Source organism: Heptranchias perlo, chromosome 4, assembly GCF_035084215.1.
Source record: "Heptranchias perlo isolate sHepPer1 chromosome 4, sHepPer1.hap1, whole genome shotgun sequence".
Classification (NCBI taxonomy): domain Eukaryota; kingdom Metazoa; phylum Chordata; class Chondrichthyes; order Hexanchiformes; family Hexanchidae; genus Heptranchias; species Heptranchias perlo.
The window spans coordinates 118094472-118115233 of NC_090328.1; the positions used below are offsets into that span (position 1 = coordinate 118094472).

Consider the following 20762-nt stretch of genomic DNA (forward strand, 5'->3'; position numbering starts at 1 on the left):
TGTCAATTTGTACTCTGTTCAATTGTTCGAGACTGACACCATAATGGTTAATAGCCATATGACTTTATTTAGCACAAACAAGAATCAGTACATTACATTATTTAAACAGTAGTTTACAAAACACAATTGAGAATTATATTGCCCCGTTGTCCTTTGGGTAGAAGCCGCAACCTTGTTCCCCGTTTCTTCATTCTCGTTCTCGTTTACCCGCGTGGTACTTTCTTTTCTGTCCTCTACTCTTAACAAAGGCTCAGACTCCCCAGTTATACCCCCAAAAAAACAGAACTGTGGCAAAATAAATCCAATCAGGTATTTTCCAAAATGCTCCCCTTAATTTACCCAATCATATAGACAACATGTACTTTTCCAGAAGAGGCAGTGCCTTGTGGCAACCCTTATCTCTCCTTATTCTCAATAACAAGATTATTAGCACAATGTTTCCCTGTCCCTGCAGTTGATGTATCCCCCAATAGGCCTTGAAGGTAGTGGGAGTACTGGCTAGCTTCAGTATTCCAGTATGTCTGAAGGAGTGGGGGTACCGTTATGTTCCTCCTCTAGTTTTCAATAACAAGATTCCCATGGCTGTTAGTACCTGCAGCTGCAGTGAGTTAATTTAAAAGCAGTCTATGTTATGATACAGTAGTAGTACAGTATCATAACATAGCTAAAACCTTGACTATTTAACCCTTTCGAGCCTGGTTCTCCTAAATACCTTCTAAGCTTATATTTCCTTACAGTGCAGGTAGAAATATATAGGCAAATCTATGAAATGAGTAAAAGATATCGAATAATAATCATGGGAGATTTCAACTACCCCCAAATAAACTGGCATGAAGAGCTAGTGAAAGGGGAAAAGGGAATGGAGTTTTTACTGTGTGCAGGGCTCCTTTCATACCGAGTACATAAGAACCCCAACAAGAGATGAATCACTGCTGGATCTAGTAGATAAGAGCAGATAAGAGAAACATAGGGAAGCATCTAGGCAATAGTGATCACAATATAATAAGGTTTAAGATAATGAGAGAGACATAAGTAAGAAAAAAGGCCAAAGTAATAGATTGGAAAAAAGCTAATTTTGAGGGAATGAGAATGAAACTAGCGAAGATAAACTAGGGAAAAAAACACTGACAAAGAGATAGAACAGCAGTGGAAATATTTTAGAAAAGTGATCAATAGAGTCCAGGAGAAATATAGTCCACTTAAAAATAAAAACAAATTAGCCAACAATGAGACACCATGGATGAATAAAGAGATAAGGGTAACGCTGAATCTAAAGAAAAAGGCATACACTAAGTACATAGGCAATAAAGGAGAAAATGATCAATAGGAACTATGAAGAGGTTAGGAAAGAAGTTAAAAAAACCAATTAGGAAGGCAAAGAGGAATTATGAAATGAATTATCAAAGAATATAAAAAGAAATAGTAAAATATTCTATAAACATATAAATAGCAAAAGGAAAATTAAGATAGGGATAGGGCCACTAAGGGAAGCACAAGATAAACTCACAGGTAATAACAGTGCAATACAGAAATATTGACGAGTTATTTTGCTTCAATTTTTACCAGTGAGGTTCATTTCTAGAGTAACAGAATTCAAAAGCAGAGAAGTGTAGGGTTTTATTCCTCAGGAACATAGAAATAGGAGTAGGCCATTCAGCCCCTCGAGCCTGTTCAATTAGATCATGGCTGATCTGTATCTTAACTCCATCCACCTACTTTGGATCCATAACCCTTAATACCTTTGCTTAACAAAAATCTATCAATCTCAGTTTTTAAATTTTCAATTGACTCCCAGCCTCAACAGCCTCCTCAGGTTTATCTTAGTTCGACCGGACGGATTGCAATAAGTCACAGAGAATAAAGAGTCAATCAGGTTGTTCCTTTATTGGTATTAAAGTGACAGTTTACCACACAAGGCAATTATACAACCTTGCCTGGGGAGCGATAGTCAAGTCCTTGGCAGTTCAGTTGTGTTGATGTCTTCTTGTTGCTTCCTCAGTCTTCACTTCTCTCTAACGAACCTCCAAACTGCACTGTAAATATATATTTTAGTCTTTCGTGTGTATTTTACAGTGGGTGTTAGCTCTTTCAATTTGCTGAGAGTTTATTGGCCGGCTGCCCATCCAATCCTATTTTAGGTCACGTATGCCGTGGTGTGTCTGACTCATAGTCCAGATGTTAATGTCATCAGGGACCCAAAGTACACATCTGTGTTTGTGGCTTACCGACATACGTATTATTGTACTTCCTTTATTGGATTGTAAAGGTCAATCTTTCAACTGTTCCCTTCTTTTGTAGCAAACAAGTCCCATCATGCATTTTGGCTACACACAGTGAACCATCGTGTCTCTTATGCACGCTAGCCATTCTTCAGAAGTTATATTAAGCTTGTATAGAGCCTTGGTTAGACCACAATTAAAGTACTGTGCGCAGTTTTGGTCATCATGTTACAAAAAGGATATAGAAGCACTGGAGAAAGTGCAAAAAAGATTTACAAGGATGATAACAGAACTGAGAGGGTACAACTATCAGGTAAGACTGAACAGGCTGGGGCTCTTTTCTCTAGAAAAGAGAAGACTGAGAGGGGAGCCAACAGAGGTCTTTAAAATGATGAAGGGGTTTGATAGCGTAGATGTAGAGAAGATGTTTCCACTTGTGGGAAGTCAAAAGTAGGGGCTATAAATTTAAGGTAGTCACTAATAAATCCAATCAGGAATTCAAGGCAGACTTCTTTACTCAGAGAGTGGTGAGAATGTGGAACTTGCTATCACATGGAGTGTTTGAGGCATATTTAGGGTGTATTAGAAGCATTTAAGGGAAAGCTAGATAAGTGAGAGAGAAAGGAATAGAAGGATATGTTGACAGGTTGAGATGAAGTAATTAGAGTGGGAGGATAAAGATGGGCATTGACTGGTTGGACTGAGTGCCCTGTTTCTGTGCTGTAAATTCTATGTAATTCTATGATTCCAAAACCTTTTATCAAAGAGCAGACAAAGCTTAAAAATTATCTTAGGAGAAAGTACAAATTATGTTGATGAGATACTATTCAGAGTTGCAACTGAGTGGGATGAAAATATGTCCTTTTTGGACTGTCAACAGGCAAGCAAGCAGTAGTTAATGTAAGATATTCCACCAACACCCATGGTGCAAAAAAAAACAAGCTAGATAAATACGTCTCAGCCGGGTGCGGGGAGCAAGTCGGAGCAACTCCTCGTGGATCTGCTCCTGGGCCTGGCCAAGGTAGCCAGGTAGCCATCTATAGGTCCAGGTTGAACATGGCCATTGAGGGGGGTGGGGTCGCTCCGCCTGCCTCTCTTCTGCGGATCTTGTCCACGGCTGGGAGGCCCTGGCGAAGGAGCGTCCGGTGTCTGCCAGTACGCTTAAGGCCTTCCGCGGCCAGTGGGTGCCACAGAGACTGTTGTGTGTACTGGATATCAGCAATAACATTGGACCTGATTTTGCTGGAGTGGAGCATCTCGCGGCGTGCCCCATTAGTTAGATATGCTCGTGCACGTCTAGGTTTTTACATTTTTGCCCATAAAGTTGCTGGAAGTGCGAGCTGATAACGGCATGGCAAGGGAAACGGGGCATCTGGGACCTTGGTGAAAGACGGGACCAACAGTCCATCTCCTTAAACAATGAGATTTAAGGATCGAGAAATAAACAGAGGAAGAACTGAGAAGGAAGGTGAATTAAAGGGTGTTAATTCAATGTCAAATCAGGTACAGAAAGATAAACAGAGGGAAAGAAAGATTGGATTAAGAGAGAAAAAAGAGACAGAAAGGAAAAGTAACAAAAAAATGTAAAAATTTATAATTTGACATTTCTAAAATCTCCTGAAACAATTCACAACCTGAAAGAATGAGACTCCACACTTATAATTGTTTACTTTCTGAGCAGGAGAGGTTGATTGGCAGTCATTAACAATTATCATGTCATTAAAAGGGTATTTGTGGGGAGGCTGAGGGCGAGATGCTGTTTTCGCGAGGCTATCGGTGGAGCGATGCAAATCAGCCAGCAATTTGTGGCGATCCGCAATTCAAGGGGTATCTCCTCCTCGTCACAAGTCACTGGCCGATCTGCACATTAATAACAGTGTGCATCATTCATATGTCGTTATATTTTCAGCAAAATCCGGCTCATTATTATTTAAGTTTATAAGTCTCCTTTCTTTTTTTGATGTGGTTTAGTTTTTTTTAATTAATTGTGCCCCTCTAAAAAGGGAGGCACCTTTTGTTTGTTTTTTTGATGACACTGGGGCAGCCCTTATTGGTTTGCTTAGAAAAGGAAAACGCCTCCGCTAGATGAATACACCCCAATTTGCGCCAACTTGTCCAGGGTGTGCGAGCGAGAGATGGATGGATGGATGGATGGATGGATATAGATATAGATAGATAGATAGATAGATAAATAAATAATAGCTAGCTAGGTGTGGTTCTGTACCCTGACGCTCCCTTTCTTGGACTCTTGCACCAAATTCTCCGCTCAGTGCTCAGGAAGACGCTTCTCAGTTCGGGCTATGGCCACCAAGGCTCCTTCTTCGCAAGACGGCCGTCTCCAGGTTTTCAGAGGGACTTTTATTCATTCCACTGACGCGACCCCCTTGGAAGTTCTGGACGCTCGTGTGCTGGGGGTAAACGAGACGGGGAAGGTGAGCACTTGTGTTTCAAATTTCTATTTAAGGTATTTTTTTAAAGGGAGGCAATCGGTTGTTAAATGGAATTTATTTGGGGAGGGGGTTGTCGAATTAAATAAGAACTAATAAGAAATAATTTCATAAGAACTATGCGGGATATTTTGTGCAAGTAGGAAAGTTACGGTCACAGGTCAAAATGCCACGTTAGCATTTATCGTTTGAAGTCATTTCTAATTATAGTAAAACCTAGACTCGGTCTGGATTTACAAGAAGTGTTATTATGCTGCCGTCAACTTTTTTTTATTGCGAAACCAAGGTCTATAGTACAGGACATAAACAACTTCAGATCCCCGATGGACTGTGGAAACCCTACCATGCCCTTGTCTACCTTTAATGCGCTACATAAATGCAGGTTGTTATTATATTTTGGACCTAGACCTCCAAAAGGCATTTTGACAGTGTTTCAAATGAATGGCTAATAGTTAAACTCTAAAGATTTGAAAAGTCGGGCTAATATGGATAGGAGGTGAGAAGAGTAGGGATGGAGAGCAGATGGGATGGCAGGAGAGGGGGAAAGGGAGAGATGGTGGGAGTAGAGGAGGGAGTGAGGAGAGGAGGAGGAGGGGTAGAGAAGGTGAGAGGAGAGGAGAGGATTGAAGAGAGGAGGGAAAGCAGAGGAGTGATGAAGATAGGAAAGAAGCAGGAGATGAGACATGAGTAGGAAAGAACGGAGAGAAGTGGAAGGGAGAGATGAGGGGAGGGGAAGATTGCTGAGGTGAGGAGTGGAGTGGGGAAGGAAGACGAGAGGAGGGGGAGAAGAGATGTTGCGAGGGAGGCAGTAGAGAAGGGAGGAGAGATGAGAGGAGGCGGAGGAATACAGGGGATAGGAAGACTATTGGGGAGGGGGTTAGTCAGGGAGGCGAAGATTGCGGAGGAGCGGGGGAGATGGAGGGGGATAGGAAGGGGGAGGAAGGGATTGGGGAGATGGAAGTGAGGGATAGGGAGGGATTGGGAAGATGGATGCATTGAAGAAGAGGCTAGGAAGAGAGGAGAGGGGCAGAGGAAGGGGACGATAGGGGAGAGGACTCTTCTACAGTTCAGTTGTGTACTTGACGGCTCCATCAGCATTCGCCCACAACTGGCTGTAATTGTCTTTTAAGATCAGACTTTATTTGCTTTAGTGGTTCAAACTGATGCTCAGTTTGGGTTCTGCCAGGACCACTCAGCTCCAGACCTCATTACAACCTTGGTCCAAACATGGACAAAAGAGCTGAATTCCAGAGGTGAGGTGAGAGTGACTGCCCTTGACATCAAGGCGGCATTTGACCGAGTGTGGCACCAAGGAGCCCTAGTAAAATTGAAGTCAATGGGAATCAGGGGGAAAACTCTCCAGTGGCTGGAGTCATACCTGGCACAAAGGAAGATGGTAGTGGTTGTTGGAGGCCAATCATCTCAGCCCCAGGGCATTGCTGCAGGAGTTCCTCAGAGCAGTGTCCTTGGCCCAACCATCTTCAGCTGCTTCATCAATGACCTTCCCTCCATCATAAGGTCAGAACTGGGAATGTTCGCTGATGACTGCACAGTGTTCAGTTCCATTCGCAACCCCTCAGATAATGAAGCAGTCCGAGCCCGCATGCAGCAAGACCTGGACAACATCCAGGCTTGGGCTGATAAGTGGCAACTAACATTCGCGCCAGATAAGTGGCAGGCAATGACCATCTCCAACAAGAGAGAGTCTAACCACCTCCCCTTGACATTCAACGGCATTACCATCGCCGAATCCCCCACCATCAACATCCTGGGGGTCACCATTGACCAGAAACTTAACTGGACCAGCCATATAAATACTGTGGCTACGAGAGCAGGTCAGAGGCTGGGTATTCTGCGGCGAGTGACTCACCTCCTGACTCCCCAAAGCCTTTCCACCATCTACAAGGCACAAGTCAGGAATGTGATGGAATACTCTCCACTTGCCTGGATGAGTGCAGCTCCAACAACACTCAAGAAGCTCGACACCATCCAAGATAAAGCAGCCCGTTTGATTGGCACCCCATCCACCACCCTAAACATTCACTCCCTTCACCACCGGCGCACTGTGGCTGCAGTGTGCACCATCCACAGGATGCACTGCAGCAACTCGCCAAGGCTTCTTCGACAGCACCTCCCAAACCGCGACCTCTACCACCTAGAAGGACAAGGACAAGGGCAGCAGGCACATGGGAACAACACCACCTGCACGTTCCCCTCCAAGTCACACACCATCCCGACTTGGAAATATATCGCCGTTCCTTCATTGTCGCTGGGTCAAAATCCTGGAACTCCCTTCCTAACAGCACTGTGGGAGAACCTTCACCACACGGACTGCAGCGGTTCAAGAAGGCGGCTCACCACCACCTTCTCTAGGGCAATTAGGGATGGGCAATAAATGCTGGCCTCACCAGCGACGCCCACATCCCGTGAACGAATAAAAAAAAACATCCTTCTGTTTTCTTTACTTTCTTTCAGATTCTTTATATTCCGATGTTGTTCTATTTCAAAGGTGTGTTTTTTGATGTTCCATTTGGTGGCCCTTGTATGAACTCTGGGGTTGGTATCTGGACAAATATATGTCAAGGAACCAGACCAATTTTTAAACCTCTCACCGTAACGCCTCACTAAAGAACTGTCTGCGGTTTTACCGCCCAGCTTAGGTTTATGGGAGAATGATGCCTAAGTTCATCTTGTCAAATTGTCTTGCATCACCCAGTTTGCATTGAATTTGAGTTCAGCTTGCCAAGCCCATCAGGATACCCACAGATTACAGAGCGAATGAATTAACCCGTTCTTGCCACATCAGTAAAGAAAAAGTTACTACATTCAAGTGTTCATTTACAGCACTTTACACAAGTGATCAATGAAACTTTAAACGAGGCCATATTTCAGATGGAGTCTTTAGGTTTTATAACATATTCTAAACGGTGACAGCCGTTTATGTGCTGAGAGCTTGGAAGTAATGGTTGTTTATATCAAAATCCAGTAGCAAGTTGTGAATGGACTGAAACAGTGTTTAGGTTGGGATGGAATTTTGCATAAAAGCTCTGAATTTAAAATGTTTGCAGAGATATATGATCAAAGGAGATGGCTATATATTACTTAGCCTTTAGTATAAAGAGCCACACCCTGGACAGCATAAAGCTTTCTACCCCTACAAGTTTCAATTGTCAAGATGATATATAGTAATATCCAAACGCCAGCATGCAAACGTTAGTGGGTGTGATGGTTTGTACATGTAACATGAGATGGGAGGATTATTTTGGGCTGAGTGGATGTTGGATGTGATTTTAAAAAAAGAAAGACTTGCATTTATGTAGCCCCTTTCAGGACGCCCCAAAGCACTTTACGGACAATGAAGTACTTTTTTGAAGTGCAGTCACTGTTGTAATGTAGGAAACACAGCAGCCAATTTGCGTACAGCAAGATCCCACAAACAGCAATAAGATAATGACCAGGTAATGTGTTTCTAGGTGTTGCTTGAAGAATAAATATTGACCAGGATACAGGGGAGAACTCCCCTGCTTTCTTTCAAAGTAGTGTCATGGGATATTTTATGTTCATCTGAAAGACGGCACCTCAGAGAGTGCAGCACTCCCTCAGTACTGCATGCAGTGTCGGCCTGGATTATGTGATCAAGTTATGGGAGTGGGACTATGAACCCACAACCTTCTGATTTAAAGGTGAGAGTGCTACCCGCTGAGCCACAGCTGACACATAAGGAGCAGTTTTGGGTGTAGCCTGGTAATTCAAAGTGCACCTTGCTGCATAATGTGCGTTCATGGTAAGGTCTGAAAGCACCTAAATTGTAAGTGCAATACATGCTTATTATATTAGATTAATGGAAGGTAATGCTGGATTTTTCCACCATGGCTGATCTGGTCAAGCCAGTAAACCACTTCTGTACTGCTTCTAGATGCCCCGTATGGCAGAAGTGGCCTTCTTTCCAGTCGTTACCTCCTCCCATTCAGCTGCTTCTTCTCATCCTTGTTTTCAAATCCCCCCCATGGCCTCGCTCCCTCCCTATCTCTGTAATCTCCTCCAGCCCTACAACCCTCTGAGATCTCCGCGCTCCTCCAATTCTGGACTCTTGCACATCCCCGATTTCCATCGCTCCACCATTGGCGGCCGTGCCTTCAGCTGCCTTGACCCTAAACTCTGGAATTCCCTCCCTAATCCTCTCCGCTTCTCTACCTCACTCTCCTTTTAAGAAACTCTTTAAAATCTACCTCTTTGACCTGTCCTAATATCTCCTTATGTGGCTTGGTTACAAATTTTGTTTGATATTTGCTCCTGTGAAACGCCTTGGGATGCCTTGAGTAAAATGGGCCTATGAGGTAAAAATCAGATCAGCCACGATCTCATTGAATGGTGGAGCAGGCTTGAGGGGCCGAATGGCCTACTCCTTTTATGGTCTTATATTCTCGAGTTCAGAAGAATGAGAGGTCATCCCATTGAAACGTATAAAATTCTTACAGGGCTTGACAGGGTAGACGCTGAGAGGCTGTTTCCACTGGCTGAAGAGTCTAGAACGAGGGGGCGTAGTCTCAGGATAAGGGGTCAGCCATTTAAGACTGAGATGAGGAGGAATTTCTTCACGCAGAGGGTTGTGAACCTTTGGAATTCTCTACCCCAGAGGGCTGTGGATGCTGAGTCACTGAGTATATTCAAGGCTGAGATCGATAGATTTTTGGACTCTAGGGGAATCATGGGATATGGGGAGCGGGCGGGAAAGTGGAGTTGAGGTTGAAGATCAGCAATGATCTGATTGAATGGCGGAGCAGGCTCGAGGGGCCATATGGCCACTCCTGTTCCTGTATCTTATGATTACTATGTTAAAGGCGCTATATAAATGCGAGTTGTTGTTGTTGCTCTTCTTGCGATCTGGCAGTACTCAATATGAAAGCAGACTCCCTGTCCCCTCTTCCTCCAGGGGAATTTCAGTGACCCCCCCCCCCCACCCCTGCCATTGGGGTCTTTGAAATGGGGACCATCTTCTGGCTTTCTGCACTCCATGTAAATTAGGGCCAATTCCATATTCCTGCAGTTCCAGCGGTGAGGGCCACTGAATTTTAACAGAGGGTAAAATGGCAGGTCGCACAGCTTTCCAGCCATGTGCTCTCCGGGAGTGCCGCTCCCTGCCGGAAGCACTGGAGCACAGGAGGTGTCAGCCACGGTTCAGTGGGTAGCACTCTCGCCTCTAAGCCAGAAGGTCGTGGGTTCAAGTCTCCACTCGAGACTTGGGACTCGATGTTACCAGGGCTGCGGGTTTGCGGCGGAGAGGCTATTGGGCGCGTGAGTAGCGCGCCTGGTGAAATCAGTCTTGCCCCCCCCCCCCCCAGCGCGATCGCAGCCTAATTGGATCCACTTACCTGTTCTTCCGGGTTCCACACTGCTGATCTGCGCGTCGGGCGGACTGCGCATGCGCAGAAAGGTCTGTCAGCTGGAGGAGCTCTATTTAAAGGGGTAGTCCTCCACTGACAGATGCTGCAACAAATAGCAAAAATTACAGCATGGAGCAGCCCATTATCTCCTTCATCAGGTGAGTGAGTAGGCAGCGGAAGGCAAACGTGTTGTGAGCATGAAGGGGATGCACAAGGGTGTTTGAGGTTCGTCATGGTTTTTACATATATTGAATTTCTGACCAACTCACATTACATATTGTATTGGCACCACTACTGCCACGTCTTTGCGAATCTTGTCTGGTTTGTGCAATAATGCCCTTTCCTGAGGATCACAATGAAGACCCACAACTGATGCCACCCATTGTGTCACTGCAGAGTGGGTGTAGGTGTATTTGCAGGGCTCTTTTGTGCAGACGACTGAGGGACGTCGGCGATGTCCCCGGTGGCACCCTGGAAGGATGCGGAGGAGAAGTTGTTGAGGGCAGTGGTGATTTTGACAGCGACAGGTAAGAAGATGGTGCTCGGGCCAGCTGGGAGCAGCTTGGCATGAAGGAGGCTGCAGATGTCCACGACTACATGTCGAGTGACTCTGAGCCTCTGTGTGCACTGCTGCTCAGAGAGGTCCAGGAAGCTGAGCCTCGGTCTGTGGACCATGTGGCGAGGGTAGTGCTCTCTGCGACGCATCTCTCTCTGCGGTTGCCCTCCCTCCTGCTGTGCAGGTGGATGTGTCACAGCACTGTGTTGTGGAGCTCCACGTGTCAGAGGTAGACGGCGTGGCCAGCGAGGCTGGTGATGCTGTTCGCCCTCCGAGGAGGTCATGACTGCAGCTACGGTGGCCCCCATCCGGAAGATGTACATCTGAGGGGGTTTGCAAGGTAGGTACATGTGTCTGGACCCCGGGGTAAGTGTGCAAGTTGGTGAATTTTGTTGTCCGGAGGAGGGTGGTGGATTCCAAACTTTGTCCCAAGTGACAGAGTGGCCTCCTACAATGAGTGAGGGTCTTCCCCACCCCCCCCCCCCCCCACCTGTCAAATGGACCTTTGCAGCTGCCACAGGCTGATGGCTGCAACACGTCCATTTGAACTGGGAGTGTTTCCCCCAGTACGGGAAACAGTCCCAGTTGTCTATAAAATCCCACCCCTCCTCACAAATTCCCTTAATCAGGCCAGTTAATGACCTGAAATAGCACAATAAATACTTTCAAGTGGCACCCCGCTGGCTTTAATTGCCTGCGGGAGTCCCACGTGCGGGGGCTGCGCGCGCACGTCGGCGTGTCTGTGGGGAACTCGGAAATGGGCGGGTTGGAGCCGGGCTCCCAAACCGCTCCGGGATTCCCCGATTTTCGGAGCCCCCCCCCCCCCCCCCCCCCCCCCCCGGCCAGGAACGCACTCGATAGCGGGTGCTAAAATGAAGCCCTTGAGCACTTAATCTAGGCCGACATTCCCAGTGCCAGTACTATTGGAGGTGCCGTCTTTCGGATGAAACGTTAAACCAAGACCCCGTCTGCCCTCTCTGGTGGATGTAAATGATCCCATGACACAATTTCTAAGAAGAACATAAGAAAAAGGAGCAGAAGTAGGCCATATAGCCCTTCAAGCCTGCTCTGCCCTTCAATAATATCATGGCTGATCTTTGACCTCAACTCCACTTTCCCACCCGATCCCTTGATTCCCCTAGAGACCAAAAATCTATCAATCTCAGTCTTGTATATACTCAATGATTGAGGATCCACAACCCTTTGGGGTAGAGAATTCCAAATATTCACAACCCTCTGAGTGAAGAAATTCCTCCTCATCTCAGTCCTAAATGGCCGACCCCTCATCCTGAGAATATGCCCCCTAGTTCTAGACTCTTCAGCCAGGCAAAACATCCTGTCAAGCCCTCTTCGAATCTTTTATATTTCAATGAGATCACCTCCCAGTCTTCTAAACTCCAGAGAGTATAGGCCCATTCTACTCAACCTCTCCTCATAGGATAATCCTCTCGAGGAGGGGAGTTCTTCCCCGTAACCTGGCCAGTACTTTTTCCTTAACCAACATCAGTAAAAAACAGATGATCTGGTTCTTACCACGTTGCTGTTTGTGGGACCTTGCTGTGTGTAAATTGGCTGCTGTGTTTCCAACGTTACAGCAGTGACTACACTTCAAAAGTACTTCATTGGCTGTAAAGCGCTTTGGGACGTCCTGAGGTTGTGAAAAGCGAATACAAATGAAAGTTCTTTCTATTATTTTTCAAAAGAAGTTTGTTGCCCCTCAACAGGCGAGCTGCCATCACAGGTGTTTTTCATGCTGGGAGCTACTCCACATGATGTTAATGAGGTAGACCCTGGAAATACATGCATGGTCAGTGCACTAAAAGTTGAGTGGGTGGCCCATCCTGCACGGCCCAGCTTCTGGTCATACAGATATCCAATCAGAAAATATAGGCATTTGTCTCATGTCACAGTTCTTGGTTCTCAAGCAGGTGGGAACTCGGTATTCCCGGAGAAAAAAAGATCTATTGACCCAACTAATCCAGAGACCAGAATTAAACCATGTTTCTTATTTTCTTGTAGATTGTTTTCATTGAGACTGCTGATAAAGAAGAGGAGTTGTCCCAAAAATGGCATTTCAAGAAAGAGAACATCAGAGTGCTTCGGCAGAGGTTAGTGAGCGTTGAATATTATAGGACACCATCCTCACCCATCGGCCACATATATCAGGGCATCATGGGGAGAGGGGAGTGAGAACCTTGGGCACCACACTTGCCGTTTCCCAATATATGTAACCGGTGGTGGTGTACGCATTTGTAACATCAGTCCCGATATACCACAGGATGTTCCTATTTTATTCGAGAGCGTTTCTGGTTTGCAGCTCCAGCTTCCTATTATCGCACTGTTTTCTTATTCACTGCTGAACCTGTGCCCATCTACTCTGCATAGTTTACTTGTTTTGCTTTTGAATTCAGTATACTTCCCTCAAACATGACTGAGTACGGTGAGCAGGTAGAAAAGGCGCCAATGTTGGGAGGAGGTATCTGAGAGGCGTTATGTCCTACTCAAGTGTCCAAACCAACAGCCACTTTGTATGACTTTGTGAAGTAATTGTGATGAAACAGAATGCTTTCCAAGGGTATTGTAGGGGAAGGCTTCCTGGGTATGAGCAAGACATGTTTTTGCAATAATCCCACGATACGGCATTTGATCCCTCCTTGTCCTTGCCCCTCCCTATCTCTGTAACCTCCTGCAACCCACTGAGATCTCTGCGCGCCTCCAATTCTGGCCTCTTGCGCATCCCCGATTTTAATCGCTCCACCATTGGCAGCCGTGCCTTCAGCTGCCTAGGCCTCTCTACCTCTTTCTCCTCCTTTTAAGATGCTCCTTAATACCTACCTCTTTGACCAAGCTTTTTGTCACCTGTCCTAATATCTCCTTATGTGGCTCGCTGTCAAATTTAGTTTGATAATCGCATCTGTGAAGCGTCTTACAACATTAAAGGCGCTATATAAATGTAAGTTGTTGTTGATGATGGACAGATCGTGGCAAACGTCACCTTTTAAACAGTGACGCACATCATTGAGGGCAGATAGGAAGGAGGAAGTCACAGGATTTAGGATGGGTGACATCATCACATCCCAACTCTGTTAGTTTCATGTGGCTGGCACTGGGAGGGTATGTACTTCATCAGCACATCCTGAAATGGAATATTATCTATACCAGGGCACTTCTCCACTTCTCCTAGCCCAAAACTAGGGGTCATAAGTATAAGATAGTCACTAATAAATCCAATAAGGAATTCAGGAGAAATTTCTTTACTCAGAGAATGATGAAAATGTGGAACTCGCTACCACAAGAAGTAGTTGAGGCGAATAGTATTGATGCATTTAAGGGGAGGCTAGATAACTACATGAGGGAGAAAGGAATAGAAAGATATGTTGTTAGGGTAAGGTGAAGAGGGGTGGGAGGAGGCTAGTGAGGAGCATAAACACAGACATAGACCAGTTGGGCCAAATGGCCTGTTTCTGTGTTGGAAATTCTGTGTAATTCTATGTAACCATCAACCCCATCAGAAATGCATGGCCCCGCAGAGGTGTAATTGTTGACTTTTGTCCTGTCCCAACCCAAGAATTTTGGGGTCTGTGATTCATTCTTTATATAATGGCCTCTTATTTCACTGTTGTACTGTTGAGTGCTTATTCATTATTGGTAAAATCATTTCTGTTGTATGCAAATCTAACTGGGCACCTTTTTTCTCTCACCGTCATTCTGTTGAATTATGTTTAATTGAATTTTATGATAACGATTGAACCATATCATTAACTATCTGTATTTTTTTCTATTCAGGGAGGAATTCTTTATTCCAGGACTGGTTGACACACATATACATGCATCCCAATATCCCAACATGGGGTCTTGCCTGGATCACCCACTTCTTGAGTGGTTAATCAAATATACATTCCCTGTTGAAGCCAAATTCAAAGACCTGAAGTTTGCAGAGGATACCTACACCAAAGTAGTGGTATGCACAATAGTGAAACCCGTGATAACGTTCCCCAGTTACAGCTTTACCCTACTTCTTGCACAGATATGGTAGGAAGCGCCTCACAGGCAGCATGGCGCACAGCGCTTTGGAGGGGCTAGTGTTCTGTCATGGCCAAGGGTTCACATCAGTACTGCGAGTTCTTGATCTTAATTGCGCAGTTGTGGGGGGATCAAATGCTTCCTTCCCCCTCCCCAAGGATGGTGGGAAGAAAGAAAGAAAAATTTGCATTTATATACGCCTTTCATGACCTCAGGATATCCCAAAGCGCTTTACAGCCAATGAAGTACTTATGAAGTGTAGTCACTGTTGTAATGTAGGAAACGAGGCAGCCAATTTGCGCACAGCAAGATCCCACAAACAGCAATGTGATAACGACCAGATAATCTGTTTTTGTAATATTGGTTGAGGGATAAATATTTGTAATATTGGTTGAGGGATAGCACATCAATTATTGAGCAAACACAACTTAAAATTGTATAAGTACTTTAACCTTTGATTTTCCAGCAATTATTCAATTCACTCAGTTATGCTTGGTTGGTTTATAAACTATTTACAAGGCATCAATGAAATTAAAAGATTCATCTGATCTTAATACTGCCACCAAATATCATCTCCTGGATGAGCCCCAATAAATGTAAGAACACTGGGATCGGAATCCCAACAAATATTTATCAAGGAACCAGATGAATCTTTAACCCCTTCACCTTAACTCCCGATCAAGGAACTTTCAAGGGTTTACTGACAGCCTACACCTGGGTATAAATGATGACCATATTTGCCTCAACAAGCTGTCTCACATCAGCCAGCTTGGATCAAATTTCAGTTACCGCACCAACCTTCTGTTAGTACACCCACGAGCTGCTGAATTAATAATTTTAAAATGTATAATTTTTTTTGATGGAATGGATAAACATTTGAAGCTGAGGAAGGTGCAAGGCTGAGAGGAGAGAGCAGAACAGTGGGATTAGTTTTGGGCTGCTTTAGCAAAGATTCAGCAGAGACACTATAGGGCAAATGACCTCCTTCTGTGCTGTACACTTATATGGTTCTATGGATGTATAAGTGTTGAGAGGTGGAGATGTTTAAAGAGGGAATTCCAGAGCTTAGGGCCCAGGTAGTTGAAGGCACGGCCGCCAATGAGGAGGACATCTCTGCGATCCTCCAGTTCTGGCCTTTAGCACGTCCCCGATTGTTATCACTCCACCATTGGCAGCCGTGCCTTCAGCTGCCTAGGTCCTAAGCTGTGGAATTCCCTCCCTAATCATTTCTGCCTCGCTACCTCTCTATCTGCCTTTTAAGATGCTCCTTAAAACCTACCTTTTTGACCAAGCTGTTGGTCACCTGTCCTAATATCTCCTTATGTGGCTCGGTGAGAAATTTTGTCTGACAATCGCTCCTGTGAAGCGCCTTGGGAGGTTTTACTACATTAAAGGTGCTGTATAAATGCAAGTTGTTGTATGAAAACAGAAACGGCATAACAAAGAACTCCATGTAATATTCTGTATTTCTGTCGCAGAGAAATAGTGAGTACGTAGAAACATAGAGTATAAAACAGGATGGTTTGCCTGCAGCACATAGTGTCACTGTGTGATAAGATATAGGCTCATGCCCATAACCCCCACACACTGAGTCCTTATCTCAGCCATGGCACTGAAGGGCAAGGGGCTCTCGACAGATGTGACACCTCAGCCACGCTTGTGTGCCCCCTAGTGGCTAGTTTTTAAAGTAGCATCGATGAGAACAAGTTAATCCGCCTTTCAATGGCGCTGTGTGGCACGGAGCAGGGAAACCTTAAAAAAGAGAAAAAGGAGTAAATACTTTATATTAAAAGAAAGAAAGAGAGATTCTCACTAATGACTGCTTCATTCTTTGACAGAAAAGAACACTGAGAAATGGCACCACTACAGCGTGTTACTTTACAACCATTCACACAGAATCATCTTTAAAGCTTTGTGACATTATAGGTAAGAGATTTAGCCCAAATGTATTAGTTACTTACAGAGGAAGAAGCAAACTCAACACAGTTGATCTCTGAGCATGTCGGGGTGGGCGGGAGGGGGGGGGATTTCCATTTGCACTGGCAGGCAAACAAAAACTTGCTTTAAATACACAAGTTCCACCCATTGGCTGCCCGAGATCCAGGCCCCATTCAATTTTCCAGTAGGCCTCAAATAGATGGCCAGTGCTGCTGACTGAAACAGGCAGGAGCCTCAATTCAATATGTCAATCGGGGTCTTACACCTATTGTAGGAACCGACACGATTTTCGTGGACCGGTGGCTGAGGGACCAGTGCAGGCCCGTTCCAAAAGCCGGCCAAAAAAAATTTATTTCTGAGGAACAGGAGCGATCCTCCTGGCCCCACAAAAATACTTGAACCCACTGCAGGCCCCTGTGCTCGCCCTCTTCCGCACCCCCCCGACCCCCAAGACTGGACTGTTGGCTGGCCTGGCGTAGGAGCCAGCCGATTTTCCACCCCTCCCTGTCCGGCAAGCTGCCTCCGACTTCGTAGCTTGCCAAGGCCCAACCACCAAGATGTTTTCGGGGCCTCTCACTGTGGCGATCAGGCAGGGCAGCACAATAGCAATGCGTATCACCCCCTCCTGATTAGCGAACCAGGCAAACAGTTGCCCCTTGGGCGCACCTCCTGTTTGGCAAAAACCAGTGCAGTCTCCAGCGCACTCTGGACGCTTTTCACCGATTGCTTTCCAAGCGGAAACTCCAGGCCTTTGATGTTATCAAAAAACTGTAAACAGGTATTTTCATGAAGACCAGTTGATCTCTCCGTGGTATTATTCGTGAACAAGAATTAAAATAAAACTTGTACCTTTCTTTTCCTGTAAGTAACTCACTATTTGTCTCTCACTCCCCTATTTCTGTCTCTCTCTCTTTGTCTTCTATTATAGAATCATAGAATCATAGAAGTTTACAACATGGAAACAGGCCCTTCGGCCCAACATGTCCATGTCGCCCAGTTTATACCACTAAGCTAGTCCCAATTGCCTGCACTTGGCCCATATCCCTCTATACCCATCTTACCCATGTAACTGTCCAAATGCTTTTTAAAAGACAAAATTGTACCCGCCTCTACTACTGCCTCTGGCAGCTCTTTCCAGACACTCACCACCCTTTGAGTGAAAAAATTGCCCCTCTGGTCCCTTTTGTATCTCTCCCCTCTCACCTTAAATCTATGCCCCCTCGTTATAGACTCCCCTACCTTTGGGAAAAGATGTTGACTATCTACCTTATCTATGCCCCTCATTATTTTATAGACTTCTATAAGATCACCCCTTAACCTCCTACTCTCCAGGGAAAAAAGTCTCAGTCTATCCAACCTCTCCCTATAAGTCAAACCATCAAGTCCCGGTAGCATCCTAGTAAATCTTTTCTGCACTCTCTCTAGTTTAATAATATCCTTTCTATAATAGGGTGACCAGAACTGTGCACAGTATTCCAAGTGTGGCCTTACTAATGTCTTGTACAACTTCAACAAGACATCCCAACTCCTGTATTCAATGTTCTGACCAATGAAACCAAGCATGCTGAATGCCTTCTTCACCACCCTATCCACCTGTGACTCCACTTTCAAGGAGCTATGAACCTGTACTCCTAGATCTTTGTTCTATAACTCTCCCCAATGCCCTACCATTCACGGAGTAGGTCCTGGCCCGATTCGATCTACCAAAATGCATCACCTCACATTTATCTAAATTAAACTCCATCTGCCATTCATCGGCCCACTGGCCCAATTTATCAAGATCCCGTTGCAATCCTAGATAACCTTCTTCACTGTCCACAATGCCACCTATCTTGGTGTCATCTGCAAACTTACTAACCATGCCTCCTAAATTCTCATCCAAATCATTAATATAAATAACAAATAACAGCGGACCCAGCACCGATCCCTGAGGCACACCGCTGGTCACAGGCCTCCAGTTTGAAAAACAACCCTCTACAACCACCCTCTGTCTTCTGTCGTCAATCCAATTTTGTATCCTTTAATTGTTCCACATGTCCGCCATTTCCCCATTGTCAATGACAATATCCCCACTTTCAGTTTTTAAGGGGCCAACACTGCTCCTGACCACCCTCATTTTCCTAATATAACTATAATAGTTCATCATATTGGTTTTGATATCCCTTGCAAGTTTCTTTTCATACTCTTTTGTAGCTCTTACTATCTGTTTTGTGACCCTTTGTTGATCTTTGTATAGAATCTTTTATCTCTTTCTGTCTGGCTCCTAAACACTTTCGTCGTCATGTTTGCAACTCTGTCTCCAACTTTTTCTCACACTTTTCCTTTCCCTCTTTCTGTAAGTCCCTCCTTCCCTCTTTCTCCTTTGTCCTCTGTGTATATCTCTCGCAGTTTCTCTTTCTATTTGGATCACTGTATGCATTTTCTCCCACTCTGTATGCCTCTCCAATTTTTTCTGTACATATTCTTTTTTCGCTGCTTTTCCCCTTCTTTTCTTTCACTCCCAACAGATATCTGGAGGCAGACTTGAGCTTCTGATAGCTGCAGAAACAATCTCATTTCTTTTCCTCGAAGTGAGTATTGACACCTCCTTGTCAGTCAATGAGTTGGAGGCGGGGCAGGACTTATGGCAGAACTCACAGCAAACAGATTATATTACAGCAATCAGAGTCTATTTAAACAGCACACTACAGCAAACAGACTACAGAGTCTATTTAAATAGAATCTCTACAAACCACAGCAAACAGAACTTATGACCGAAACTACAGCAAAGTCTCCCGATAAAAGCAGGACTATTTCTCCAGCAAAATGCAGTAAGTGCAGTAAAGGCAAATCATTTTTAACTAACTCGATAGAGTTTTTTGATGAGGTAACAGAGAGGGTAGATGGGGCAACGCGGTAGATGTATATATGGACTTTCAAAAGGCGTTTGATAAAGCGCCGCATAATAGACTTGTCATCAAGATTGAAGCCCTGTGCTGAGACCGCTGCTTTCCTTGATATATATTAATGACTTGGACTTGGGTGAACAGGGCACAATTTCAAAATTTGCAGATGATAGTGATAGACTTCAAGAGGACATAGACAGGCTGGTGGAATGGGCGGACACGTGGCAGATGAAATGTAACGCAGAAAAATGCGAAGTGATACATTTCGGTAGGAAGAACGAGGAGAGGCAATATAAACTAGAGGGTATAATTCTTAAAGGGGTACAGGAACAGAGAGACCTAGGGGTATATGATGCACAAATCATTGAAAGTGGCAGGGCAGGTTGAGAAAGTGGTTAAAAAAGCATATGGGACCCTGGGCATTATTAATAGAGGCATAGAGTACAAAAGCAAGGAATTCATGATGAACCTTTATAAAACACTGGTTTGGCCACAACTGGAGTATTGTGTCCAGTTCTGGGCACTGCACTTTAGGAAGGATGTGAAGGCCTTAAAGAGGGTGCAGAAAAGATTTACTAGAATGAGTCCAGAGATGAGGGACTTTAGTTACGTGGATAGACTGGAGAAGCTGGGGTTGATTTCCTTGGAGCAGAGAAGGTTGCGAGGAGATTTGATAGAGGTATTTAAAATCATGAAGGGGCTAAACAGAATAGATGGAGAGAAACTGTTCCCATTGGCAGAAGGGTCAAGAACCAGAGGACATAGATTTAAAGTGATTGGCAAAAGAACCAAAGGTGACATGAGGGAAAACTTTTTTACGCAGCGAGTGGTTAGGATCTGGAACGCACTGCCTGAGGGGGCAGATTCAATTGTCGCTTTCAAAAGGGAACTGGATAAGTACTTGAAAGGAAAAAATTTGCAGGACTACAGGGATAGGGCAGGGGAGTGAGATCAGCTGGATTGCTCTCGCATAGAGCCGGTGTGGTCTTGATGGGCCGAATGGCCTCCTTCCATGCTGTAACCTTTCTATGATTCTGTGAAGCGGAGGATAGTTACATAATACAAATTATGTGCGTAAAATCAATCCCAGTCATTTACAGCAACGTAGTCTCCAGGTGTGATTTGACAGGGGAATTACCCAATCATCTCCATTCTGGCCAGGACTGTGGTGTCACCATCTGCAGCCTTTTCCCTGGATATAAAGCCTCTCTTTTCTGACACAAGCGCAATCCTTGAAACTCTCTTCCGAAGAGTCCGACGAACACAGAAACAATTCAGTTAAATGATGAATTATGAGAATGCTTCCTTCG

General features: G+C 44.9%; 1 protein-coding gene across 1 annotated transcript in view; it reads left to right on the forward strand.

Annotated features, from left to right (window-relative positions):
* Positions 1–2320: 2320 nt before the first annotated feature.
* The window catches only part of gda (guanine deaminase), a 47536-nt gene continuing 29094 nt past the window's right edge, over positions 2321–20762 (forward strand). Inside the window, exons 1-5 of the mRNA XM_067983542.1 lie at positions 2321–2532; positions 4490–4651; positions 12626–12714; positions 14393–14567; positions 16468–16555. Coding sequence (XP_067839643.1) covers positions 2353–2532; positions 4490–4651; positions 12626–12714; positions 14393–14567; positions 16468–16555 — 694 coding nt within the window. The 5' untranslated portion in view covers positions 2321–2352. The remainder of the gene's footprint in view (positions 2533–4489; positions 4652–12625; positions 12715–14392; positions 14568–16467; positions 16556–20762) is intronic.